Source organism: Ambystoma mexicanum, chromosome 3q (assembly GCF_040938575.1).
Source record: "Ambystoma mexicanum isolate Mex_15411 chromosome 3q, UKY_AmexF1_1, whole genome shotgun sequence".
Classification (NCBI taxonomy): Eukaryota; Metazoa; Chordata; class Amphibia; order Caudata; family Ambystomatidae; genus Ambystoma; species Ambystoma mexicanum.
In genome coordinates this window covers 586,396,778-586,418,988 of record NC_090926.1, presented here as the reverse complement: position 1 = coordinate 586,418,988, position 22,211 = coordinate 586,396,778, and the positions used below count along the sequence as shown (strand labels likewise).

The window sequence follows — 22,211 nt, the reverse complement described above, 5'->3', positions numbered from 1 at the left end:
ACTTCCCACGCACCCCTCCTTAATTATATTGTCTCATAGTATCCTGACCTTACAGTCTGTAGGGGTGCGAGTTTATGGAATGGTCCTGATGGAAAGCGCTGCAATAGGAAATCCGTATGTGAATGCCAACATGGTGGCACACACAGGAGAGAAAAAACAAACAAAGGCTGTGGTACCCTCTTTTTTGGTAACGGGGGGCCCGACTCATGAGGGTTGTGACAATATCAGAAGAACAAAAGACTGAGTCAAAGGCTACCTCTCCCTAATAGCACTAGAGCAGTAGTTGTTGACAAGATTCTAAAACCTAGTGTAACAATTAGATTACACCAGTAGTGCACAGAAACGAGGTAAACATGATTTTATTCTAAGAAATATAGATAAATTGAGAACATTTAGACAATTACAATGGTGTTTAAAAATTCGACCATAATATCTAATGAACAGAGGTCAGATACACTGTGGGTTTGAAACATGACAAAGGATTTGATGTTAACATTTGTTTATATAGTGCTAGAAGCATCAAGTTGTTATAATATTATGTTATGAGCTATGATTGAATGTATGGCTCATATCGGGGCTTGTCGACACTGTTAAGTGTTTCAAGTTTGGGTTGTTAGAAGACTATACTGTGGTCGGTGGGTAAAGTAGTTCACAGAATAGTTCCGAACTCTCATCAGGACTTGACATCTTTAGAGTCTTGGAAGTGGGTAAAATATAAAGTCCATAGCGACTAGAGGTGTTGGAATCCATCTTGGCCACTAAGGGGACAGGAGTGCAAGGAGTGCACAGAAAGAGGAGGGCATGTAGCCCGGGGGAGGGCACATCTGCCAGACAATTCCAGAACTGGGGTTGAACAAGTGGGGAGTAAGAAGGCTCGGAAGAAGCCAACCTCTTCTACCCCCGCCCAAGCCAAAAGGAAGGGGATAATACGGAGCCCTGTGAGGTGGTTGACGTCGTCAGTAAATTGAAAAGTGCCTATTTGCAAATGTCGACAGTGCCACACCTCTTACCCCCTACTCAAGGGGCGAATAACAAAAGAGGGTGATGAAGGCGGATACTCGCCTGATGATGATCATAGACGTACGCCCCAGAAAAGCACGAGTAAAGGCCATGCAAGGGTAACAAGAGGATAACACGGTTAACACCCGTAAGCAATCAGGCACCCCAAATCAAGAGTGGGTGCCTTCACCCAAAGTGGCCGTGTAGATGGCGCAGCGGATTAGAAACCCGATGGAACGAAAAGTGTGGTTCCGCATGAGAGCGGAGTGTCCAAGGCCAGAGTTGCCAGGCAAAGTCACGAACACTCCATAGCTGGATACCAAGATAGTGACGTTCGTCACAAAGACTTCCAGGCACATAAGAAAGGGAGTAGATCGAACCTGGAAGGGCTGCCAGGACAAAGTCCTAGATTTGGCAGGGCCCTTGGCCACAATTATGGACCTGCCAGAGAGCCAAGGACACGGGGCAACCCATTGATGCACAAATCCTTGCAAATTGCGCGCAGTGTGCAGTCTGCCTTCTGGGCAATTCCAACTGGAAGCTTTCTTCAGAAAGGAGGAGGAGTCTACTTTTAAAGATAAGAAAACACAGGTAGGTGTCACCCCATACTTTGTTGCGCAGCCTTGACATAAGTTTAAAAGGTGCACAAATGTACTAGCTCGATGCAATTACTAGAGAACAAGAGTCCAATTCAAATTGATCCAAAGAATCAATAGTCCAAAAGCTGTGTGCAAAAAGTTTATAATGAACGAAAGAACAGAACTGCCGACACGTGTTTCGACCCTGAACAACAGGTCCTTTTCAAGGCAAAGCTGTTCATAGTGCATAGAACAATAATTGCAGAGTGCAAAAAGCAGAGAAAGCAATAAAGTGCATATCAAATTAGAAAAGTAGAAAACAGAATATTGGTCATAGAGCGACAATTAAAGTAAATAAGGGCCAGAACCCAGCTTTTGGACTATTGATTCTTTGGATCAGTTTGAATTGGACTCTTGTTCTCTAGTAATTGCATCGAGCTAGTACATTTGTGCACCTTGGGCTGCGCAACAAAGTATGGGGTGACAGCTACCTGTGTTTTCTTATCTAAATTCAGTGGTTTTGAGGTAACCACTAGATCACCCCATGTGCAGCAGCTCTCCCTCGTTGTAGTTTGACCCATTGTTTAAGTGTAATATTGTAGGTTTTGTATTGTTTTTGTAGTCACAGCACCTCCCATTCACGGCACACCGCAATCCAGTCCCTCAGTTACTTTTAAAGATAGACAGTAAGCTCAGCGACCTTGCCACTTATGAGGTGGGCGAGGGAGCATAAGGTATGCCATTTGGAGATGCCTTCACAAGAAAGAGGTCGCGATTTGTCAGGACTTATACTACCTTGGAAAAGGCTCAATCTTCAATAAGGAAGAATAAGGAATATCTTCCTACGGCAAGTTTTTTTCCGGGAACGGTCGGCATCGAGGCCGATTTACCATTAATTTCGGCATGCAGAGGAGTTCTCAGGGTCCCTGGGCGCAATACTGGGAAACAAGACACCACATCTTTTCCCCTACAAGAAACCGGCACACCAGAGGTCGCAGATGGCGAGGCTCCTACAGGCAGCAGAGTGCCCCAGGCGTAAGTGTGCAAAGTGGACACCCTCCTGCGGTAGGGGGCAGGACAAGGTTATTTTTAAGCAAATTGCAGGAATCGTCAAGCAAATCTTGAGTGCTGCAAGCAGAAGTGGGCTTGTGCCTAGAATTCGCGGATACGCCCCACCCCATTCAAATGGCGCAAGAGGAAGTGAATCTATTGCAAGCAGAATTGCAAGGGAGCGATAGAGCGCAGAACACGAGAGGCAATATACAGCAATATGTTTCTGGTGCACAGAAAAAAAAAGCCAAGACCAGTTATCAATTTGAAAGAGTTAAACGGATGGCTGATTTACATACATTTGAAGATGGAAGGGATTCATCTCCTCCGAGATCTGCTCCAGCAGGGAGATTGGTTAGCGAGGTTGGTTCTAAAGGATGACTACCTCACCATTCCGATGGCAGCAGAGCATCAGAAATGTCTACGCTTCCGCTGGAAAGGGAAGAGTTGGCAATTCAAACGCCGACCCTTCAGCTTGGCCTCTGCGCCTTTGGCGTTTACGAAAGTGATGCGGCTGGTAGCAGCAGCCATCAGAAACAGGGGATCCGAATTATTGTGTACCTGGATGACATTCTTATTCTGGCGCAGGACAGCACAGTGCTCCAAGAACAGGTGCGCTTTGATTACTTCCCTAGGTTTTCTGATCAATCTAGACAAATAAGAGCTTAAGCCCAGCCATAGTTTTTGGGGCTGTGATAGATGCCAGGAAGGCATCTCTTGAGCTGCCGTCACAGAATATGAAAACCATCAAAAAAGAGCCGAGAGTAGTGATCAGGCAGAGGAGTATTATTGCGCTTTGGAATCTAGTCAGAGTAGTGGGTCTTCGGCAGCGTCAATTCAGGCAATCTTTCCTGGGCCACTGCATTACAGGGCCTTACAAAAGGTTGAAAATCAGACATCTACAGGGAGGTGTAGGTTATCACCAGTCAGTCCCATTAGATGAGAAGGCGCGGTCAGAACTGACAATATGGTTGCAAAAATATGGAAATGTGGAACGGCCGGGCTATCTTCGGCGACTTTCTAGAACTGGTGATGGAATCAGATGCAAGCAGTTCTGAGTGGGGCGCCAGGTGCAGAGACCTAGAAACAGGTGGCAAATGGTCCAAAAAAAGAGTTAAAGCGTACATAAATTGTCTGGAGTTGCTAGCAAGCTCCTTCACACTACAGAGGTTTGCCAAGAAAACGTGCCTTGAAACACTTGTGTATAGGCGCGTTACAAATGCCATATCATATCAAGGACAAGGTGAATTGCTGTGATCTACTGAAGATCAATATCTCAGCGGTACATAAACCAGCTGGGAGGTACAAATTCCAAGATGTTAGCCGAATTGGCAAACGACTTTTGGCACCACTGCCTGGAGAAGAACATAGGATGGTGGAATACCTTACAGAGAAGCAAAATGTGATGGCAGACTGGAATTCACGCTACCTTGTGTATTCCAGCAACTGGAGGTTGCATCCAGCAGTCCTTATGAAGCTGCAGGAGATGTGGAGACTGGTCGGCATCGTTCTCCTTGCGTCTAGATTGAACATGCAGACTCCCAGGTATTTCAGATGGAGACTGGATCCGGGAGCTCTGGGAACAGACGCCTTTCTCCACAGTTGGGCAGGAGCAGTCCATTACGCCTTTCCCCCATTCATCATGCTGACAAGGGTTTTAGCGAAGGTTGCAGCGAAGTGTCAGAGTTAGTTGTGGTTTTGCCATTGTGCAAGTCCCAAGTTTGGTTTCCACTGGTGATGGAACTTTCCTCGGATGATTCCGTACAGGCGGTACTTACTGGAGGATCCATCTGGTCAGATACACCAGTTAGCTAGCGTGTAGGGTTTCAGGAAGAGATGTGAATTGCCGCAAATTTTGCAACTCCCTGCTGAATTCATTGGAAATTCATGGGCACCTTCCACACTTCCGAGTACAGCACTGCATGGTGCAGATGGGAAAGCTGTCGTCGTCAACAGGGTGTTAATACCGTTTCAGCAACTATAGTTCAGGTTCTCAACTTCCTAGCTGATCTGTCGAATGATGGGCGCGCATTCTGAACCCTCAGTGTATAGGTACGCAAGATCGGCCAGACACGAGAAAATAGATGGGATACTAGTAGGGGAGCACCATGCGTTAGTGAGTCTTCTGCGAGGTGTGAAGTTGAGTAAGCCTCCCGCACCCAGATACTCAGTACTATGGAATGTAGAAGAGGTGTTTCAGCTATTTCTATCAGGACAGACACCAGTCATTTTCAGGGAAGTTAGTGATGTTGCTCTGTCTGGTAGCCTGTAGAAGGGTGTCAGACGTGAAGGCGCTGAAGCTAGACAGAAAGATCTTATATCCAGAAGGGGTAACATTCAGTATACCTAAACGTACAAAGTGTGCTTCCAAAGTGATCTCTTACCTGTATTTTCCAGATAACCCTAAGCTCTGTCTGGTGCAGTGTATTCAAGATTATGAGAAAGCGATAGCAGGCGTCATGCTGGTATGGGTGACCCATATCACGCAGTTGCCTCTGCCACGATAGCTAGGTGCATCAGGGAGGTTATGCAACTAGCAGGCATTGATTTGAGTGCATTTGGCACGCATTCTGCTAGAGGTGCGATGGCATGTAGAGCATTTGCGGCAGGAGTGTCTTTGCAGGATATTCTGAAATCAGCAAAGTGGTCTTCCGATGCAATGTTTAAGACCTTTTATTTTAAGCCGGTGTCAGTGATTGCTACAACAGTAATAAGAAGCTTTGAACAAGCATAATCCTGGACTGTGGTCTTGACATAGAATGAAGATTACCCAAGCTTGCAGCTCAGGGGAGTCTTGATTCTATTAAAGGCACGGGAGGCAAGAATTATCCCACCCATGACACACTGAGATTGTATACTGTTTGTTAGTATGACATTGTAGAGTGTGTTGAGGGGCATCTAGCGCATCCCCACTCTAATGGCGTGTTTTTGTTCTTGCCTCATAGGTGATGACCAGAAGAATTTTTGAGTCTTCAAGCCAAGTCGGAGTGCTGGCGTCTGTGTTCGATTGAGGTTCTATGCAGTGGGGAGTTTCTGCCGTTGCTGGCTTCAAGGTTTTGTTGGAGTTGCTGTTGTATTGGCCATTGAGTTCTTCTCAAGAGTTGGGCGATCATTCATAGCCAAAAGAAAAAGGAAGGGACCCACGCAGGATGTGAGTCGTAGGAGGATCTTTGCCAGGATTGGTGGACTTTGGATGACACAGGACTACAGAGAACAAGGGACTCGTGGGGAAAAAAAGAAGAAAGGTTTACATTCTGAAAGGCTGCTCAGGAGTAGAATTAAAGAAAGTTGAGCATAATGCTCGCCTCCGTGCCATTAATAGAATTAAGACTCCCCTGAGCTGTAAGCTTGGGTAATCTTCATTGCTTCGTAGAATCTCATAGCAGAGACTAGCAGGAGCATGTTTATGAAAGGTGAGATTTCTACCCTCTGGATTAAGTGTGCATTGGCGCGGGCCATGTTAATGCTTTTCAGCAAGCATAAGAAAAATTTGTTTCAGATACCCTCTGACATATTTTAGAAGATTAAAACTAGAAATTAAATGAAAAAAGTTTAAATGCGATTGTACGATGCACTGATGTAAAATGTTAATTTGCAGGCATCACGGAAAAAAAAGCAGGGGTATGCAAACTCTTGCTAACAGTTCAACAAAAATACTCAATCAGGGTCTTCACTCAACCCAGTTATTGGGATTTTCATGGGATAACTCTTGTCTAACACATCACATTTAAAGACAGTTGTTAAAGGGAAAATGAGCTCCAGCATTGACAGAACCCCTGTTCCCATGAACTTCACAAATTATGGTAAGAGCACATTGTAATTATTCAGAGATGAACACGTCATATCACTGCAATGATAACAACCAACTCTCCCATACGAAGTAGTCTGTCCTTATGCTGATGAATTAGCTGAGGAAGCGGGTAAATATTAGACAGGCTTACTAGTTTTATTAACTGAATGATATATTGGTATCATAACGATTAAACCATGTGAAAACGTTTTATGTAGTATAACTTTGAAGTGACGGAATTGTAAACCATGCCTTTTACAAATCAAGAGCAAACCTTAAGATGGAACAGTGCGGGAGATTCTACTTTTGTCAGTTGGTATCTATGGGCAGTGCGGAATTTTGTTCACTGCAGCATTGCTGTTGCAATGCCCATTATCACTAACTTAGACCAGTGGTCTTCAAACTTTTGTATGGCAACTTTTGTATGCCAAGCCTTACGTCCAGAAGTGTGAAGATTGAGCGCTGGCCTGCAATTCATAAACCATGTGCAAACTGCACGGTACCTAGGGCTCTGTAGAGAAAACAGAGGAGGTATTCCACAGGCTACTCCAGACTCTCAACCTGAATTACCACAGATGAACAATGTGCGCATGAGGATTACAGTGACACTGTACCTGCGGCTTAAGATCGTTCTGCAGCAGGGGCCCTGCAATAGGTGAAAGATAGGAGTTTCTGAATCAAAACGTACACCTTCCACTTAACACAGAAAAAGGGGGGTAGTGTTCTGGCACCCCAACATACAAGCTGCAACTGGCTCAGACACTGCCCCCGACAACTCCGCTCTTCACAAATGATTGCCCCCTATGCGTGAATAAGTACTGTACACTTGTTTTACAATGTATCTTTTGACAGCTGGAGAACAACGGAGGAATCTTTGACTCATCTTTCTCGCTCCGCATCTCGGAAGCCTCCCTCCCGCACATGAAGGAACTCCTGCACGGATTTAGCAGCATTCTGAAAGGGAAGTTACGGCGATGCCTCTACACCAAACGAGGAGGATCCTTTCAGCAAGTGGCTGTGTGTGCCAATGAGAGTTTTGATTTATTTTTGTGCAGAGGACATTTGTGCACTTTCAGCCCAATCATAACACTGGGGTGAAGTACAAGGGATTATGTCCCCTCCTCTGATCATCTAACTAACCCTTCTCTTTGACCTATGGGGAAATGCCCCAGGAGGCCTAACCAGGCACAACACCTATGCAATGTAGGGCGAGTCCTGAAACGGAACAACATGAAAGGAGAAATGGAGGCCATTGTTTTTTATTGCATAGCGTGTTCTTCACCCAAACCAAATGTTCATGTCTCCAACAACCCCTAGTAATGCACTCAGTGCAAAAAGGGTAAGCATGGAAGACAAAGAAACAGAGATTTTGCAATGTTAGGCTAGGTCAGGTTGCTTGGCCCGAGCTGCCCTTCCAGACCCCACTCAGCCTTACATCGTGCAACGATAAAATGCTGCTGGACAACTATGCACTAGCAACGGTCATTGCCAACCATATTGCAACCGCTGCATTACCATAAAGGATAGGCTACAATCTGCTTATTTGTTATGCTATTCAGCAGGTTATGTTAATTTGCAAATTATAAACATGGCAGATGTTTACCTTTCTTCAACAGTCTTACTCAATGACAGGAATTATACACTGGTGGAGAAAATAGATGGAAGGCATCTGTGGTGCACTCCTTGGCACTGCATTGCCCAAAGCCAATACTAACTGCCAATTAACCTTCCAGTTTCCCTCCCCAACTAACAACTATCATACACACCAGCCAACACTGAATCACTTAATGCCAAAACATCAAAGCAAATGGGATAAGTCATCACACAGTCACACTTGATACCAAACAATCACTGCAGGGTATGTCAGGAAAGGTCTCACCTGCCACTGTACCCCCAAAAATATCTAGAAGCTTATCACTGCACAAAGCATGCTTCCTTAAGGTCTGCACAAATTAAAAGCTACCTTGCTCTGCTCCTACACCTACAACCTCCCAACAAAACGCATTCCTTGAATGTACCTAGGCACACAATATGGTTGAGGTTGCGATATGCAAGACCATCTACATAAATAAACAGTATGCCAAGTTTGACAAAAAAAAGGTGTACATATACGCTACATATCTTAGTGTCATGTCAGTGTGTCAGAAGCTGCCTTTGTGATTTTGTTTGGTCTCACTGTCTTGCCGGAGGTGCGGCTTGTGCTTTCCTCTGAAACGTCCCTTCGGATAGCTCTACACACTGAGACTGAAGGAGCCCCAAGAGCGGAGAGCCGGGCCGTGGGGGGACCCTGTGCGAGGACGCGCGGATGTGGCTGCTGGTTGCTGGGCTCGACTGAGCCTGATCCCGGTGCATAGGTACACCGGCATCCAGCGGGCCGAGTTTTGACAGTGGCATAAGTGGGTAAGCCTACGAGGGTAAGCTACTGAAGTAAATGGTGCAGTGCTGCATCGAGCCACAAGAGCTGTGAGAAATGTAGAAGTCTATGGGCCGATTGACCCTTCGTTTAAAAAAGCAGTCCCTGTGGGGAGGAAACACCTGGTTGCCCCTCTCCCTGTTCATTAATTACTATCTGGCGGCGAGCTTGGTGGAGGCTAAAGGCGCCTAGTGAGGCACTGCGGGGACGGAACCCCTCCTTCACCTCATGAACGGTGTTGCCCCCGATTGGTGCAGGAAGGGTTTTCTTGCACCACCACTTAATGTGCAAATAACTGCTATCACATTGAAGCAACGTGCACCGGAAAAAACACAACACCCCTCTTAGTTTGTCAAGATCATGCACTCAAAGAATCGTTATTTGATTTGCAAAAATGGTGATGCTGTGGGGGGTAGCAATATCATCACTAAGATTACCGACTTGTATACTGTAAAAACAACAAATCATGCTTAGACCAACTTGGATGGCGATGTTAGAGAAGCAAGTACCAAACTAGCCAGAGAACTTCTGTTGGCAGCTCCATGTTTGGGTTCTAAAACAATTGACAATATGGTGAAAGCTCTAATTGTACCAAACAGGGCAACATGTTTGATCTCACTAGTATCGCCTGAAGGATACGTCCTTGTACCAGCTCGTTGGGGGAGAACATGGAGTCTGACTTGGAGGCTAACACCTCCACCATCGACAAGATGTTTTGCTCGCCGAAAATTGGGAATAACTTGAGCCAAATAATGTATGAAACGAAATTTGCACAACATCCTGAAGCGGAAGGACAACATTTGGAACCAGTGTCTGCACTGCATGGACCACTGTCAATGACGCCAGGCATGGACTTTTGCAGGAGGGCGAAATAACAGTGGTGGGTGGGGAAATTTCGAACGGGACAGACGTTAGCACGTCGCTATGATGTTTGATATACTGGAGAAGCTGCTAGGTCAGCTTGACACAAAGTGCGAAAAGATAATGACACAACATGGCTTGGCCCTGAATTGAACAATGGGTGTCCTGCAGCAATTTGTTAAGATCTTAAAGTAACATGCCGATTCCCTGGCTTCATTACAAGTGATCACCAATAGCACTTTTTTCCTGCCTCTCTGCATTATTCTTCCCTGGAAGCTAGTGAAACCCACAGTCCCTCAATGACTGCTCTGTTTACTACAGATTCTATTATTTCCAGCAAGACTCAGGTCAGCCTGGGGGGAATCGGGAATTGAATAAAATAAGACACAGGAGCTCTTCTTGGCTCACTGCTGGGCTCCCTGTACAAGAATGAAATCGTTTTATTACAAGAGCCTTTCACCACCCAATCTCCCTTGCTTCCCTTTCTCAATTACCTGTGTATCCACTGCTATTGTCCAAGTAGTGTTAGAGCTTGTTGAAACTGTGGGTCTTGCGCTATTGTTTTGATTGCTTCCTCGATAAATAGCCTGCCGCCTGTAGGAGGATCTCAGAGGGACAAAGCTCCTGATGTCCCTATGTTTGTTGATGCTGATTTGGGTAACTGAGATCCAAAAAGTTGTACTTTGGCACTGGCCAAGCGTTCCTCGATACCTAATGAGTGTTAATTTCCACACATGGTAAGTGTTTGCAACAATTGTTGGTTTTATTGCTTGTAAAGTTCTTCAACCATACATTCTAGTTGCTCAAGGCTTACATGGAGCTCAAAGTATGCAATTACTTTGATTTCATTAGTGCCAACACGTGTTTCAACCTTTAAGGTCTTTCTCAAGGCAAATGCAATGAATGCATGGTCCCAGATGGATGAAGGTGAATCTCATGTGCAATCCTGGGTACTGGATAGTACCTCTGCCTGGTTGGGTGTCCGTATTGTCTCTGGTCTCCGCCACACATTAGGTATCAAGGAACGCTTGGCCAGTGCCAAAGTACAACTTTTTGGATCTCAGTTACCCAAATCAGCATCCACTGCTATTGCTTAGAGGATTTTATTCAGCTGTAGTTAGGCATGGTGCACATTGTACTCTTTGAATTCCAGTTTAAAAACACTTTTGTCACTTTCTGACCAACTTTCATTGTAGAAGAATACTAGAAATGTCACTCTTGTTTTAGAAAAATCATAACTTTGCTTTATTCTTGTTCAGTCTGTTTTCTTATCTCTAAATGCCTTGAATGCAAACTTGTATCTTTTCACACTTAAACGCTTAAGTTCTTGTTTAAAAATTCAAAGTATTACCTACCAGCCAGTTATTCATAAACTGTTCAGCTTTTCCAAAGTGTCTTTTGGAATCTATTAATTTTGTAATGCTTTCTTTTGTAATCTACTTTTCTTGAACTACAGCCAATTGAACTAAAAACAAAAATGGCCGCTGAAGTCTAATGAAGATCAACAAGCTCAAAGAGCTTCAACGCGACAAAAAACATGAGTTAATTTACTCCGCAGTAGCCCGCATTGTCCTAAAAAAAAAAGTAAGTGTCTACGTTTAAAATGTACTTCCTAATAAACCTCTGAGCTTTGCTTGCGCGAGCCGCAACCTCAAAACTCCATCTAGTGGTGAGCGCACGTCTCCACAGTATTCTAGAAGTTTTGTTTTCTCAGTAAAATGAAGTTCGACGGCAATTGTTGAAGAGAACTTCTCGGTAACAGTTTTATTTCCTGTGCGCGAGCTGGTGCGGTACCGTACTGTTAAGGTTACTGCTCTAAACCCTTAAAATCGTTATGCTAAACAACCTTGCTCCTTGTTCATTAACACGTTTCCCTTGGTATTTACTGTACAGTTCAATTTTAGATAAAAATGATATTAGATCCTTTATCGACTACGCAGTCTTCAAAAACGAATTATAAATATTGAATAGTAATGAGCAAAAGCGCTCAAATCGCAGCACTTTCACCAGTAAATAGTTGATGCAGCTGATCTTCCTGAATCTTCATAAATCTTGTCCTGGAATCTTTCCAAACGTAGGCCTCATAGGAGCAGGCTCTAAACAGAGTCCTTCTCATGGCAATTATGATGAAAGACAGTTGGAAAAGGTGTTCACCTCCAACCTGTCCTTAACATTCCATTGTAGAATGTTACTGATGCAAAGCACCATCTTACCCTGGGTTACAACCCAATCCTCCATCTTGTGACCTGACCGCTACAAATCTCTGCAATAAGTGGTTAAGGGAGATTGTATGCATTTTCTTTTGTTCCCAAACCCCGGTTACTGCCTGCACCCAATTAAGTCTGTGTGTTCTCACACCCAGTCTAGATCTTCTACCCTTCCAAGAAAGGCACCACGAAAGATGCCACTGACTGGTTTGATTAATACAAAAGGCAGTCACGATTCACCAGGGTGGAACACCTGGAAAAAAAGAAGGACCATAAAACAGGCCTCTATGTATGAAGATCTGGCAACAGGAAAACAGCAGAAAATAGACACAGCCAATCCAACACACTTGAAGGACCCAGATGTGAAGGTCCCACAGTTAAGTGCCAATGTGTGGAACATCAGGTTAAGAGAGGCCCTCCTTTGACAAACTGTGCTCTAATTGAGACTACTGGGTTGGAGAAAGACCCTGCTCTTGTGACTCTGACTGCCCCCTTCCGGCTACAACACTTACTCACCCGAGCGATTGTACTTTGAATACTACCGCCCAATGGAGGGGAAAAAAGGAAAACAGCAAAGAAAAGGGACAAGAACACTGCCTTGGTTGATACTTCATTGTTTAACCCCTTAAGTGCCGAGGACAAGCTATCTCGCCCTTAGCACTACGTTTGCAGTGCCAAGGCACTTCTCTTTGTGCGATATTGCAAAAATCTGAAATAGAACCCCCGGGCTATGTGAGGAGGAGGTTCCTCCTCACGGGCCAAGGGTTGGATTTCCATTCAGTGCACATCCGTGTGCGTAATGCATGCTGAAGTGACACTGAATGTACATTTCACCATTGCAGCCCCTTCTGGCTGCGGCAGTAAAATGGAAGGCGAGTTCCTCCCTCGATCTCTGGCACTTCTCTGCCGTTTTGATCAAGGGAGATGTTGTTGGACAGGGGAGACTCTTCCACTTTCCAAGGACCTCTTCCTTGAAGCATTGCTGGGCACGGATCGCTCGATCCACGCCCAGCAATGCCACTAGACCCCCAGGGATCGGTTTATGAAGTAGGGGGTGGGCTGAGGGGCTTACTCTCCACCCCTCCCCCCCAGCCCCTAAAGCATGGGGCAGTACATTTTGGCCACCCTGGGGGCAGATGGGCACACTGTTCTTTGTGTGGTTGTGGGTGGGGGGGGTGGGGGGGAGAGAGAACAAGCCCACCAAAGATCTGTTAGGAATAGAAAGGGGGTGGCCCTCTCCCCCACCCCAAATGGATGGGGGGGCATCTCATGTAGCCCTCTCAGGGGGCAGATTGCTTAAAGAGGTACATGAGATGCCCCCTCATCCATTTGGGGTGGACGGGGGTAGGCTACCAGGGAACTTTGCAATGGGAAGGGGGTGGCCCTTCCCCACCCCCTCAACGCCCTGGGGGCAGATGGGCACATTAATGTGCCCATCTGCCCCTAGGGAGGGTAAAAACAAAATGCAGGCTTTTGGTAGGGTTGTTGGGGGGGGGGGGGGGAGGGGTAGACTAAACCACCATGGAAGTTTGGAATGGAAAGGGGGTGGCCCTCTCCCCCCACCCCAAATGATTGGGGGAAGATTGCTAGTCTGTCCCCAGGGAGGGCAACATGAGATGCTCCCATCCATTTGGGGTGGGGCGGAAAAGGGCCACCAGGGAACTTTGCAATGGGAAAGGGGTGGACCTTCCCACCCCCTGGGTGCAGATGGGCACAGTAATGTGCCCATGTGCCACAGGAAGGGGCAAAACAAGAAAAATGTGTTTTTATTGGGGGGTGAGGGTCAGTAGACCACCAGGGATGGCTTGAAGGGGAGGGGGGGCGATGATCGGAGCGTGATAGTTATGATTTGTTTTTGCTGGGCTGACCATAGGTAATGAATGTTTGTTTAATTTACAGTTTTTTTTACGTGAGGAGCTGCAAGGTTATTTGAGAGTTTTTTTTTATTATTCTACGGTTAGGGCCCATTGTCAGTGGGGTGGGTGAGACTGGGGCTGGATTGTTGGTGGTGTGGGCGGCAGTGGGCAGCCTGGGGAGGTATTTTGGTGGGCTGGTACACTATTGCAGGGTCAGACCACAAATTGCCCCCCATGCCAGCAGAACATTGGTGTTTCCCTGGGAGCGGCTGTCGCCCATGTGGGTTGACAGTCAGCAAGCCCAGGCTGCAACTCTGGCTGTACCGAGTTAAAGATTTCACCTCCGGGGAGGAATGGGGACCCTTCCGGGGCTCCCTGTTACTGCCACTGGACTTGGGGACGGTCACCCACATAGGAGACAGGTGCCGAAGGCATCACCTCCGACCATCATGGAGTTCTGACTGGATTGCGTTACAGCTTTTCCCTCCAGGAAAGGACAGGGACTCTGCAAGGGCTCCCTTGAACCGCTGCTGGGCTTGGTGACGGTCAACCCAATTGGCAGACAGCCGCCCAAGGCCAGGGACATCACCCCCCACCTTCCTGGAGCTCTGGCTGGCCTGCGTTACAGCTTCTTCCTCCGGGAAAGGACGGGGACCCTCTCGGGTCTCCCTGGGATTGCAGCTGTGCTTGGGGACGGTAGACACACATGGGAAATGAATGCTCAAGGCCGGGGACATCGCCCCTAAGCGTCCTGGAGTTCTGGCTGGGTTGCATTACAGCGTTTCCCCACCAGGTAGGCCCGGCAGTGTGCCAATCCCTCCTTGGAGGGAAAAGCTGTAACGCAGCCAAACCAGAACTCCAGGACGGTTAGGGGTGATGTCCACGGCCTTGAGCATTTGTTTCCCGTGTGGGTCTAGCGTCCCCAAGCCCAGCGGCTGTCCCAGGGAGCCCCAGCAGGTTCCCCATCCCTTCCCAGAGGGAAATGCTTAACGCAGCCCAACCAGAGCTCCAGGATGGTCGGGGTGATATCCCTGGCCTTGTGTGGCTGTCTCCCATGTGGGTTGGCCATCCCCAAGCCCAGCAGCGGTTCCATGAAGTCCCAACAGGGTCCCAGTCCTTTCCCTAGGGAAAAGCTGTAACGCAAGCCAGCCAGAACTCCAGGATGGTCGGAGGTGATGCCTCCGCTCTTCGGTGCCCGTCTCCCATGTGGGTCGACCATCCCAAAGTCCAGCGGCAGTTCTGGGGAGCCCTGGCAGGGTCCCATTCCTCACCAGAGGGAAAACCTGTAATGCAGCCCAGCCAGAGGTGCAGTCTGGACTTGGGGACGGTCAACCCACATGGGAGATAGCCACCCAAGGCCAGGGACATCACCCTCGACAAATCCTGGAGCGCTTGCTGCGTTACAGAATTTCCCTCAGGGAAGGGATGGGCAACCTGCCGGGGCTCCCTGGGACAGCCGCTGTACTTGGGGCTGGACGCCCCATATGGGAGACAGCTGCCCAAGGACAGAGACATTACCCCAGACTATCCAGGAACTCTGGCTGGCCTGCGTTACAGCTTCTCGCTCTGGGAAAGGTCGGAGACCCGGTCGGGGCTCCCTGGGAGTGCCGCTGTGCTTGGGGACAGTAGGCCCACCTGGGAGACGGGTGCCCAAGGCCGGGGACATCACCCCCAACCATCCTGGAGCTCTGGCTGGGGTGCGTTACAGAATGTCCCCTCAGAGAACGGATGGGGACCCTGCCAGGGCTCCCTGGGACTGCCGTTGGACTTGGACGGTCAACACTTTCTTTTCCACCCAGATAGGTGCACCCACACATGTGAGGTACTGTTTTCATACGGATACCTGTGAGAATGTGTGAAGGTAGGGCATGTGTTGTTGGCATGTTTCAGTAGTTTCGAAGTGGAAAATGTCTGAAAATTGTGTTTTTTGTCCTAAATTTTGGACTTTGCCGGGGCTTGTGGGTACTAAATACTAGGGCGATTTGCGCAAGTCAGACCTCTGTGGATTCCCACGGGTGAGGTTCCCCGTTTTCCTTCGTGGCTGCAACACCCCAGGCCCAAATCTGTAGGTTGTCCACAAGAGCCAATTCCTGCAAAATTTGCTCTGTGGAAACACTTGGCCTTACCAGTGGTTTAGCCTTTGCCCTTTGCGCCCAGGTAGGTGTACCCACACATGTGAGGTACCATTTATGTCAGGACACCTGTGGGAATGCGGAAAGATGGGAAATATGTGGTTGGCAGTGGCATGTTTCGGTGATTTGGAGGTGGGAAATGTCTGAACATTGTGGGTTTTTCCTAAAGTTTTGACTCTGCCGAGGTTTGTGGGCAATACATGATGATTCGCACAAGTCAGACCTCTGTGGATTCCCACCGGAGTCTTCTTTTTAGAAATGCATGGGGTTCCCTGTTTTCCTTGGTGGCTGCGACACTCCAAGCCCAAATTTGTGGATTTTCCACAAAGCCAAATCCAGTCTTCCCCAGGGCATTTGATGTACCAGTGGTTAAGCCTTTTCCCTTTGCGCCCAGGTAGATGCACCCCCAAAGGTGAGGTACCGTGTTTGTCAGGACACCTGTGGGAATGTGGGAAGGTAGGACATTTGTTGTTTTCTCTTGGTTTTCATACATTTGCTACTGCTCTTTGTTGCACAACCCTTTCATTTCCCAAATGTAAACTACATTTAGTTGCTGCTTTAGGCACGGTACGCTTTTGTAATGTATGCTTGCCATTCCTCACCACATTTGTTTTCCTTATTTACACATGCCAAGTACTTCTGTTTAGGACGTCAGCATAAAAATCCTGTGTACCATGGCTCAGTTTTTGGCTTGTGATATCGCTTGTTTTGTGAAACATTACGAAAGATTTGGGATTTCCTAACTGGAAGAGTCAGGGTAATGTAGCAGTGCATTGCTTTTCTCAATATTCACAGAAGCCATTACCTTACAGGTCCAACCATTGCAAGCACATACCTTTTTTAATCTGTCATTTTTCCAATTGTTCCCCAAACTATGCGAATTTTCCCTATATAGTTGTTGCCCGACCTGTACAAATCACCCTTCCTAAACTTGGAATTTTGTCTAATTTTCAAAAATGTATGCCTTTTTGTCTTCCCATTCAGCTACTCGCCTCTTCCATTTCGTCCATGCATGTCCTATTGGGAAAAAAAGGGTAAATCGCCTACCTCTCACAAAGCTGATGGTAATCTTATAAAAATATTTGTTTTGGTTTCCACTCAACCTGTTCTTGTAAGCCTGGAAAATGGCGAATTCAGCGCAGCAAACCATTTGTTCTAGCTCTTGCAAGGAAAAAAAAAAAACACAGGCGTCTTTGTGCATCCTTTTATTGGCATTTTCTGAAAAAACACTTTGGTTATTTTCTCTCACCCCCATACAGCAAACTAGGATTCCTTGGTGCCGTTAAGACTGCCTACATGTGGTGACATCAAAATCGTCATTTGTGAGGATGCTGGCCAACTGGTCTACTTTAGTGTTAATAGCAGGTTGGAATATGTTTTAGACCATTATTCCCATGTTAACAGATTGGGCTACGAACGTGTAGCAGTAGACACCGAAGCGCTAAGTGGTAACAAGCTATTTGGGGTATATGGAAGAGGTATGAGAGGGCAGGAATGTGGGCTCACGGCGGTCTCTCCTGTAGCTAAATAACCCAATGATGATATACCTGTTGAGACCCATAATAGTGGGGGAGCTCAATGGGAGTGGGACGGTGATGGATGAAGCTCACTGGGAATGGTTGGCAAACCTGGTAGAGCAGAGGGAGTAGTGGTTTCACCAATGACCAAGGTCCGATACTCCTTCTCTTGCTAAATTGGAATACGTGTGGGCAACCACATTATTTTGCCTCAGATGGACTCCTAGAGCACATTGATAATTTTGGTATCATTCGCTCCAGGAAACATGGCACACTGATCTGCTGTTGAAGATGGGTGGCACATCCTGTCTTCCTTGGCTACTCAAGGTCTGAGGGGACACTGTAAGGGGGGCCTAATTTTAGGCGTAAAAAACTTGCTTGGAATATTAGAAAACCCGAGCCGGCTCTAAATATGTTGTTGCAAGAAGGATTACCATTCAACGAGGGCCTGGCATACCAAACGTTAGGGAAGTAACCATCATAAACGTTTAGGACGCCCCCCCCCTTACACACATGAACACGAGGGGATCCTAAAAAGTGTTGAAGCATTAATAATAAACATGCCAGCTAGCTCCACAGTTTTGATTTGTGGGGATCTGAACTCCAGAATCCCCTGAGATACACTCTTGGAGAAGCTGGCAGTGGGACGAATGACATCGCCTGTGGTGAGTGACGGCTTGGAAAGTGTTGTAGGCGAGGGACGAGTTGGGCAAGGCTACTGGTCTCGGTTGGGTTTGTTATGGCTAAAGGGAGCATTTCCCTCCAATTGGCACCCCAGTATACTCGCGTTGGACATCATTGCAGCAGTATTATAGACTATATCTTCTTTTACCGCCATACACCGGTGATACTTTCTGCATTGCAAAGAGAGGAGAGCGATCATTTTCCTCTGGTTGCTGCTCTAAATCTACCTAATCAATCAACCTGCCCGATTCAATCTGGGATACTAAATATAAATACAGTCCAGCAACAGCTATCATGGAATGATAACAGATTGAGAAATGCAAGTCTTGTAGCATTAGACCATCTAGGCAATTATTTAATAATATGTAGGCTTTTCGACGTGTCCTCTACTGTGGACTGTGTGGAAAAGGCCATCATAAATTATGAGAATTAAAACTAGTGCTCTAGTTAAAGTATCCACCAAATCCTGCATGGGTGTGGGCCCAAAAAACATACATTTTAACTCCTTCGATGGAAACATCAAAGATAAAAAAGAAGGAGCTGTGCAGAAATCTGTGTGCTATTGCTTCTAAGGACATAACAGCAAGCGAGCATGCCTCCAAGACTAAACACATTAAAAATAAGAGTTACCATCGGCGGTTGAGACAATATAAATACCAGAATGAATGCATGAGATGGAGGGACCTGGTTCATAAGTCCAACACCAACGCCTCGGCTTGGTTTTGGAAAATTATTAACTCTTACAAGCCTACAGAATACAACTTAAACAGGCTCACTGAACTGGCTTGGAACATGCATGTTGTGGTTTTTGTGTGCACAGGAAGATAAGAGGTCAGCTCACAGCATATTGGGTTAAGGGAGTTAGGTATTCAAGAGCTCGGTCCTGACATTGCCAAAATAATTTGTGCTAGCAAGTCATCTCGGGCTCCAGGACCAAACGGGATTTGTAGTGCACCGATTAAGGCTGATGTTGATTTATGGGTCCAGTCACTGCATTGGCTCTTCTGCTGGATTGGCCGGTCTCAGGCTATCCCTTCCTCTTGGAGAGACAGCATTATTGTGCCAGTAGTTAAAAAGGAGAGCCATTCACACCCCCATAACTATCGCGTTTTGGCAATGCGGCCGCTCCTGCAAAGATCTGTGCATGTGTCTTGCTGGATGAGTTAAGGGTATGGGCCGATTCAGTGAATATTATTCCCCTCAGACGGGATTTCGGAAGGGCCTAAATACCACTATAAATGGGCTGCTCTGGTAACTACCATCCAACAAACTTTGGCCATCAGAAACAACACTGTATGTGCTGCGTTTATTGATTCAAGTGCAGCATTTGATACTGTCGATAGGGGCAGGTTATGGTCCAAGTTGAAATCTGGGAATATTCCATCTGGTCTCCTAAAGACGATTATCCTGCTGCATGAGAATACGAGGTTTAACGTCCGCCAGGACCACCAAGGTAGGACTACTGGATGACGTTACATCTGTAAGGTTCGTAAACAGGGCTGTATACTGGCCCCTACCCTGTTCAACCTTTATTTGTTGGACTTAGGGGATGGCATCTGTAACCAACTGGCCATACCGCCGAAACTAGGGCATGCCCCCCTGCAATGAAATGGATGGGTAATGCGGACTACCTCATTATTCTTGGTCTTACTCCTGGCAGCCTGCAAGCATCTTCAGACTGTCTCAAAATCTACACAGAATCCAACTCCCTGGTGGTAAATATTAACAAGACCAAGATTATGATCTTTGCCCCCACCGTGAAAAAGATCAGAGGTTGGGCTGGAAGATGGGTGGGGATGTTCTTGAAGTGGTTCCCGAATATAAATATCTAGGTATTAATTGATTCCAAACTGAGAGGTGGAAAGCACCTTGAGATCCCACCACCCATATGGCTAGGATAAGCGATGCGATTGGTTCCCTGGCACGACAGGGTGGGGGTTACTCCGTGGGAGCCGTGATACAGCTTTACCTGGCCAAAATGTGCCCAACCATCTTGTACGAGGCTGAAATCCGGACCTTTGACAAACTCACAGATATTACGAAACTGGTGTGTAGTTTGTTGAGGAAACATACTTGCTTGCCTCCCCGAACTCCAGCAGAGTTGCAGTTCTTGGAATTTAATGTTGCCCCCATCAATACGAAATTCTATCTTTCCTGCCTAACACATACTGGAAATTGAAAAACGGAGCAGGTATTATTAACCGGTCTGGTTTGATTTACGACAATGATTCATAAAGCTGGCTTAATGCCGACAAGTTGCATCACGAAAATTGTAAGAACAGCCGACAGATGGCTTGGGTGGGCACCAGAGAATGTTGTCAGCTTGCTATACAAAACATTTAAGAAAATTATGACAGATGTGATACCAAGCCATAGCCACGATCAACGTGCCATCGATCTGGCTTCCAAAAGCAATTCTGGAGGTATTCATTAATGGAATGGGTGGAATATCCTAGTTACATAAAACACTTTGTGGGGAACGCATTAGTGTGGGACTACTTAAAAAAATCAAATTTAACGTGGTAAAATCCCAGGAGATAATGGGAGCGTGGCAGAATACACCTAGAGAGCATAGACTATGCCGCCTCTGTGGAGAGGAACAAATTGAAACCGCAAAACATCCTCTAGTTGAGTGCTCATCTCTTGTGCACCTTAGGCAATCCACTCAGAGCTGCGGGCATTGCCACCGATACCATGAGGTAAGCGTGGTCCAGGTCTACATTTATGAATGGAAATCGGGAGGCCTACACTATACATTTTACTATTCATTGGAGGAAAATTATAATTGTTTAACTATTGGCCTTTTGATGAGGTTGTCAGAAACTGGGTGGTTTGGAATTTGGGAGACATTGTAAATACTGTTTTTACTATTTTTATTGTTTGTTAAATGGATGATGTGGTTGAGATGTATTAAAAGTGGATTCATTTTAACTGTATAATACTAAGTAAATACAATATACATGTGTGCGTACATTTCATACAAGAGATTAATTTCCTTCCCCAAAATACCACAAGCACTATCCTCTGCCCTGAATTCGCCCCCATGGATGAGCCATCTTCTCTGGTCTCAATTATGGCCAACAACACTCCATCCCACACACACGACCTCCCTCCACTCCTTACCTTACCTTACCTAAGCTGGCTCTGCAAGTTCACCAGGAAGACTACCATGTCTATCCGAGGTCGCAGGTGGTCATACTCTGAAGGAAGAGGCAGTGACCTTGCTAAGTGGCTGTAAACAGAGAGGGACTCCGTGATGTTCAGCACAGATCTCGGCTACAGACAGATTATCCCACTAAGCAATCACAGTGATTTAAGCCCAGGAGATACATGTCTACAGTGCATGCATGAGCCGCAAGTTGACTCACAATAAAATGTTACTTACATTTTCAATTCAAACTGTTTAGGCTCCTTCAGCATCGCCTCTGCCAGCAGCTCCTGTAGACGCTCATCACTCCCCACAAGCTGTCAGGGAGGGAGAAAACAAGAGAAAGAATGTCAGAGCAGTACACTGTTGAGTGTAGCGCTTTCGGCACAGCATCTTGGGCTCGGGTCCCTTTTAGCTGCGGCCAGCAACTAGGCACAAGGACCTGCACGCCTGGTTAGTGCTGTTAGTTTAAACAGATTATCAGCCAAAGCACCGAAAATACAGTGCTTGGGATGACCATTTATATTTAAGAAAACACCAGCAGCTCAATACTTCGAGCTGTAGTTTAACTGCATGCTCCATACACAAATAGGTCTGCATTGTGCATGGACCGTGTAAAGTACAGCTACATGTACTGAGCGGTTAGTGTTTGCATAGATATAATGTCAAACGAAGCACCGCATTTTCCGATGCTTCGGTTGAAAATACTTAAACAGCACCAGGCACACAAGTTCCTGCGCCCTGCTAGCTAAGGCCAGCAGTGTGCACATAAACGGGACCTGCACCCAAGGTGTGGCGCAGAAACGTCCAGCGTCAAAAGTGCTGAGCCGGGACGTCCAGCCTCGAGTCAGCAGATGGACTAAGCATTATGCAATGGCGCACTGACCCCTGGCGAATATAAATATAAAATTAGTCTGGACCTTATATTACCACTACCATCGGAAGTAGTAATTTGCACTCTTTGGCCAACCCCACC

General features: G+C 46.6%; 1 protein-coding gene across 2 annotated transcripts in view; it reads right to left on the bottom strand.

Annotated features, from left to right (window-relative positions):
* CENPM (centromere protein M) overlaps positions 1-22,211 on the bottom strand; it is a 153,643-nt gene that overhangs the window by 50,887 nt on the left and 80,545 nt on the right. The window contains exons 2-3 of one of the 2 annotated variants that reach the window (XM_069654397.1): positions 21,473-21,552; positions 21,221-21,319 (exon numbers count right to left, since the gene is read on the bottom strand). In XM_069654397.1, the coding sequence (XP_069510498.1) occupies positions 21,221-21,319; positions 21,473-21,552 (179 nt within the window). The remainder of the gene's footprint in view (positions 1-21,220; positions 21,320-21,472; positions 21,553-22,211) is intronic. The other variant, XM_069654398.1, reaches the window with a different exon arrangement.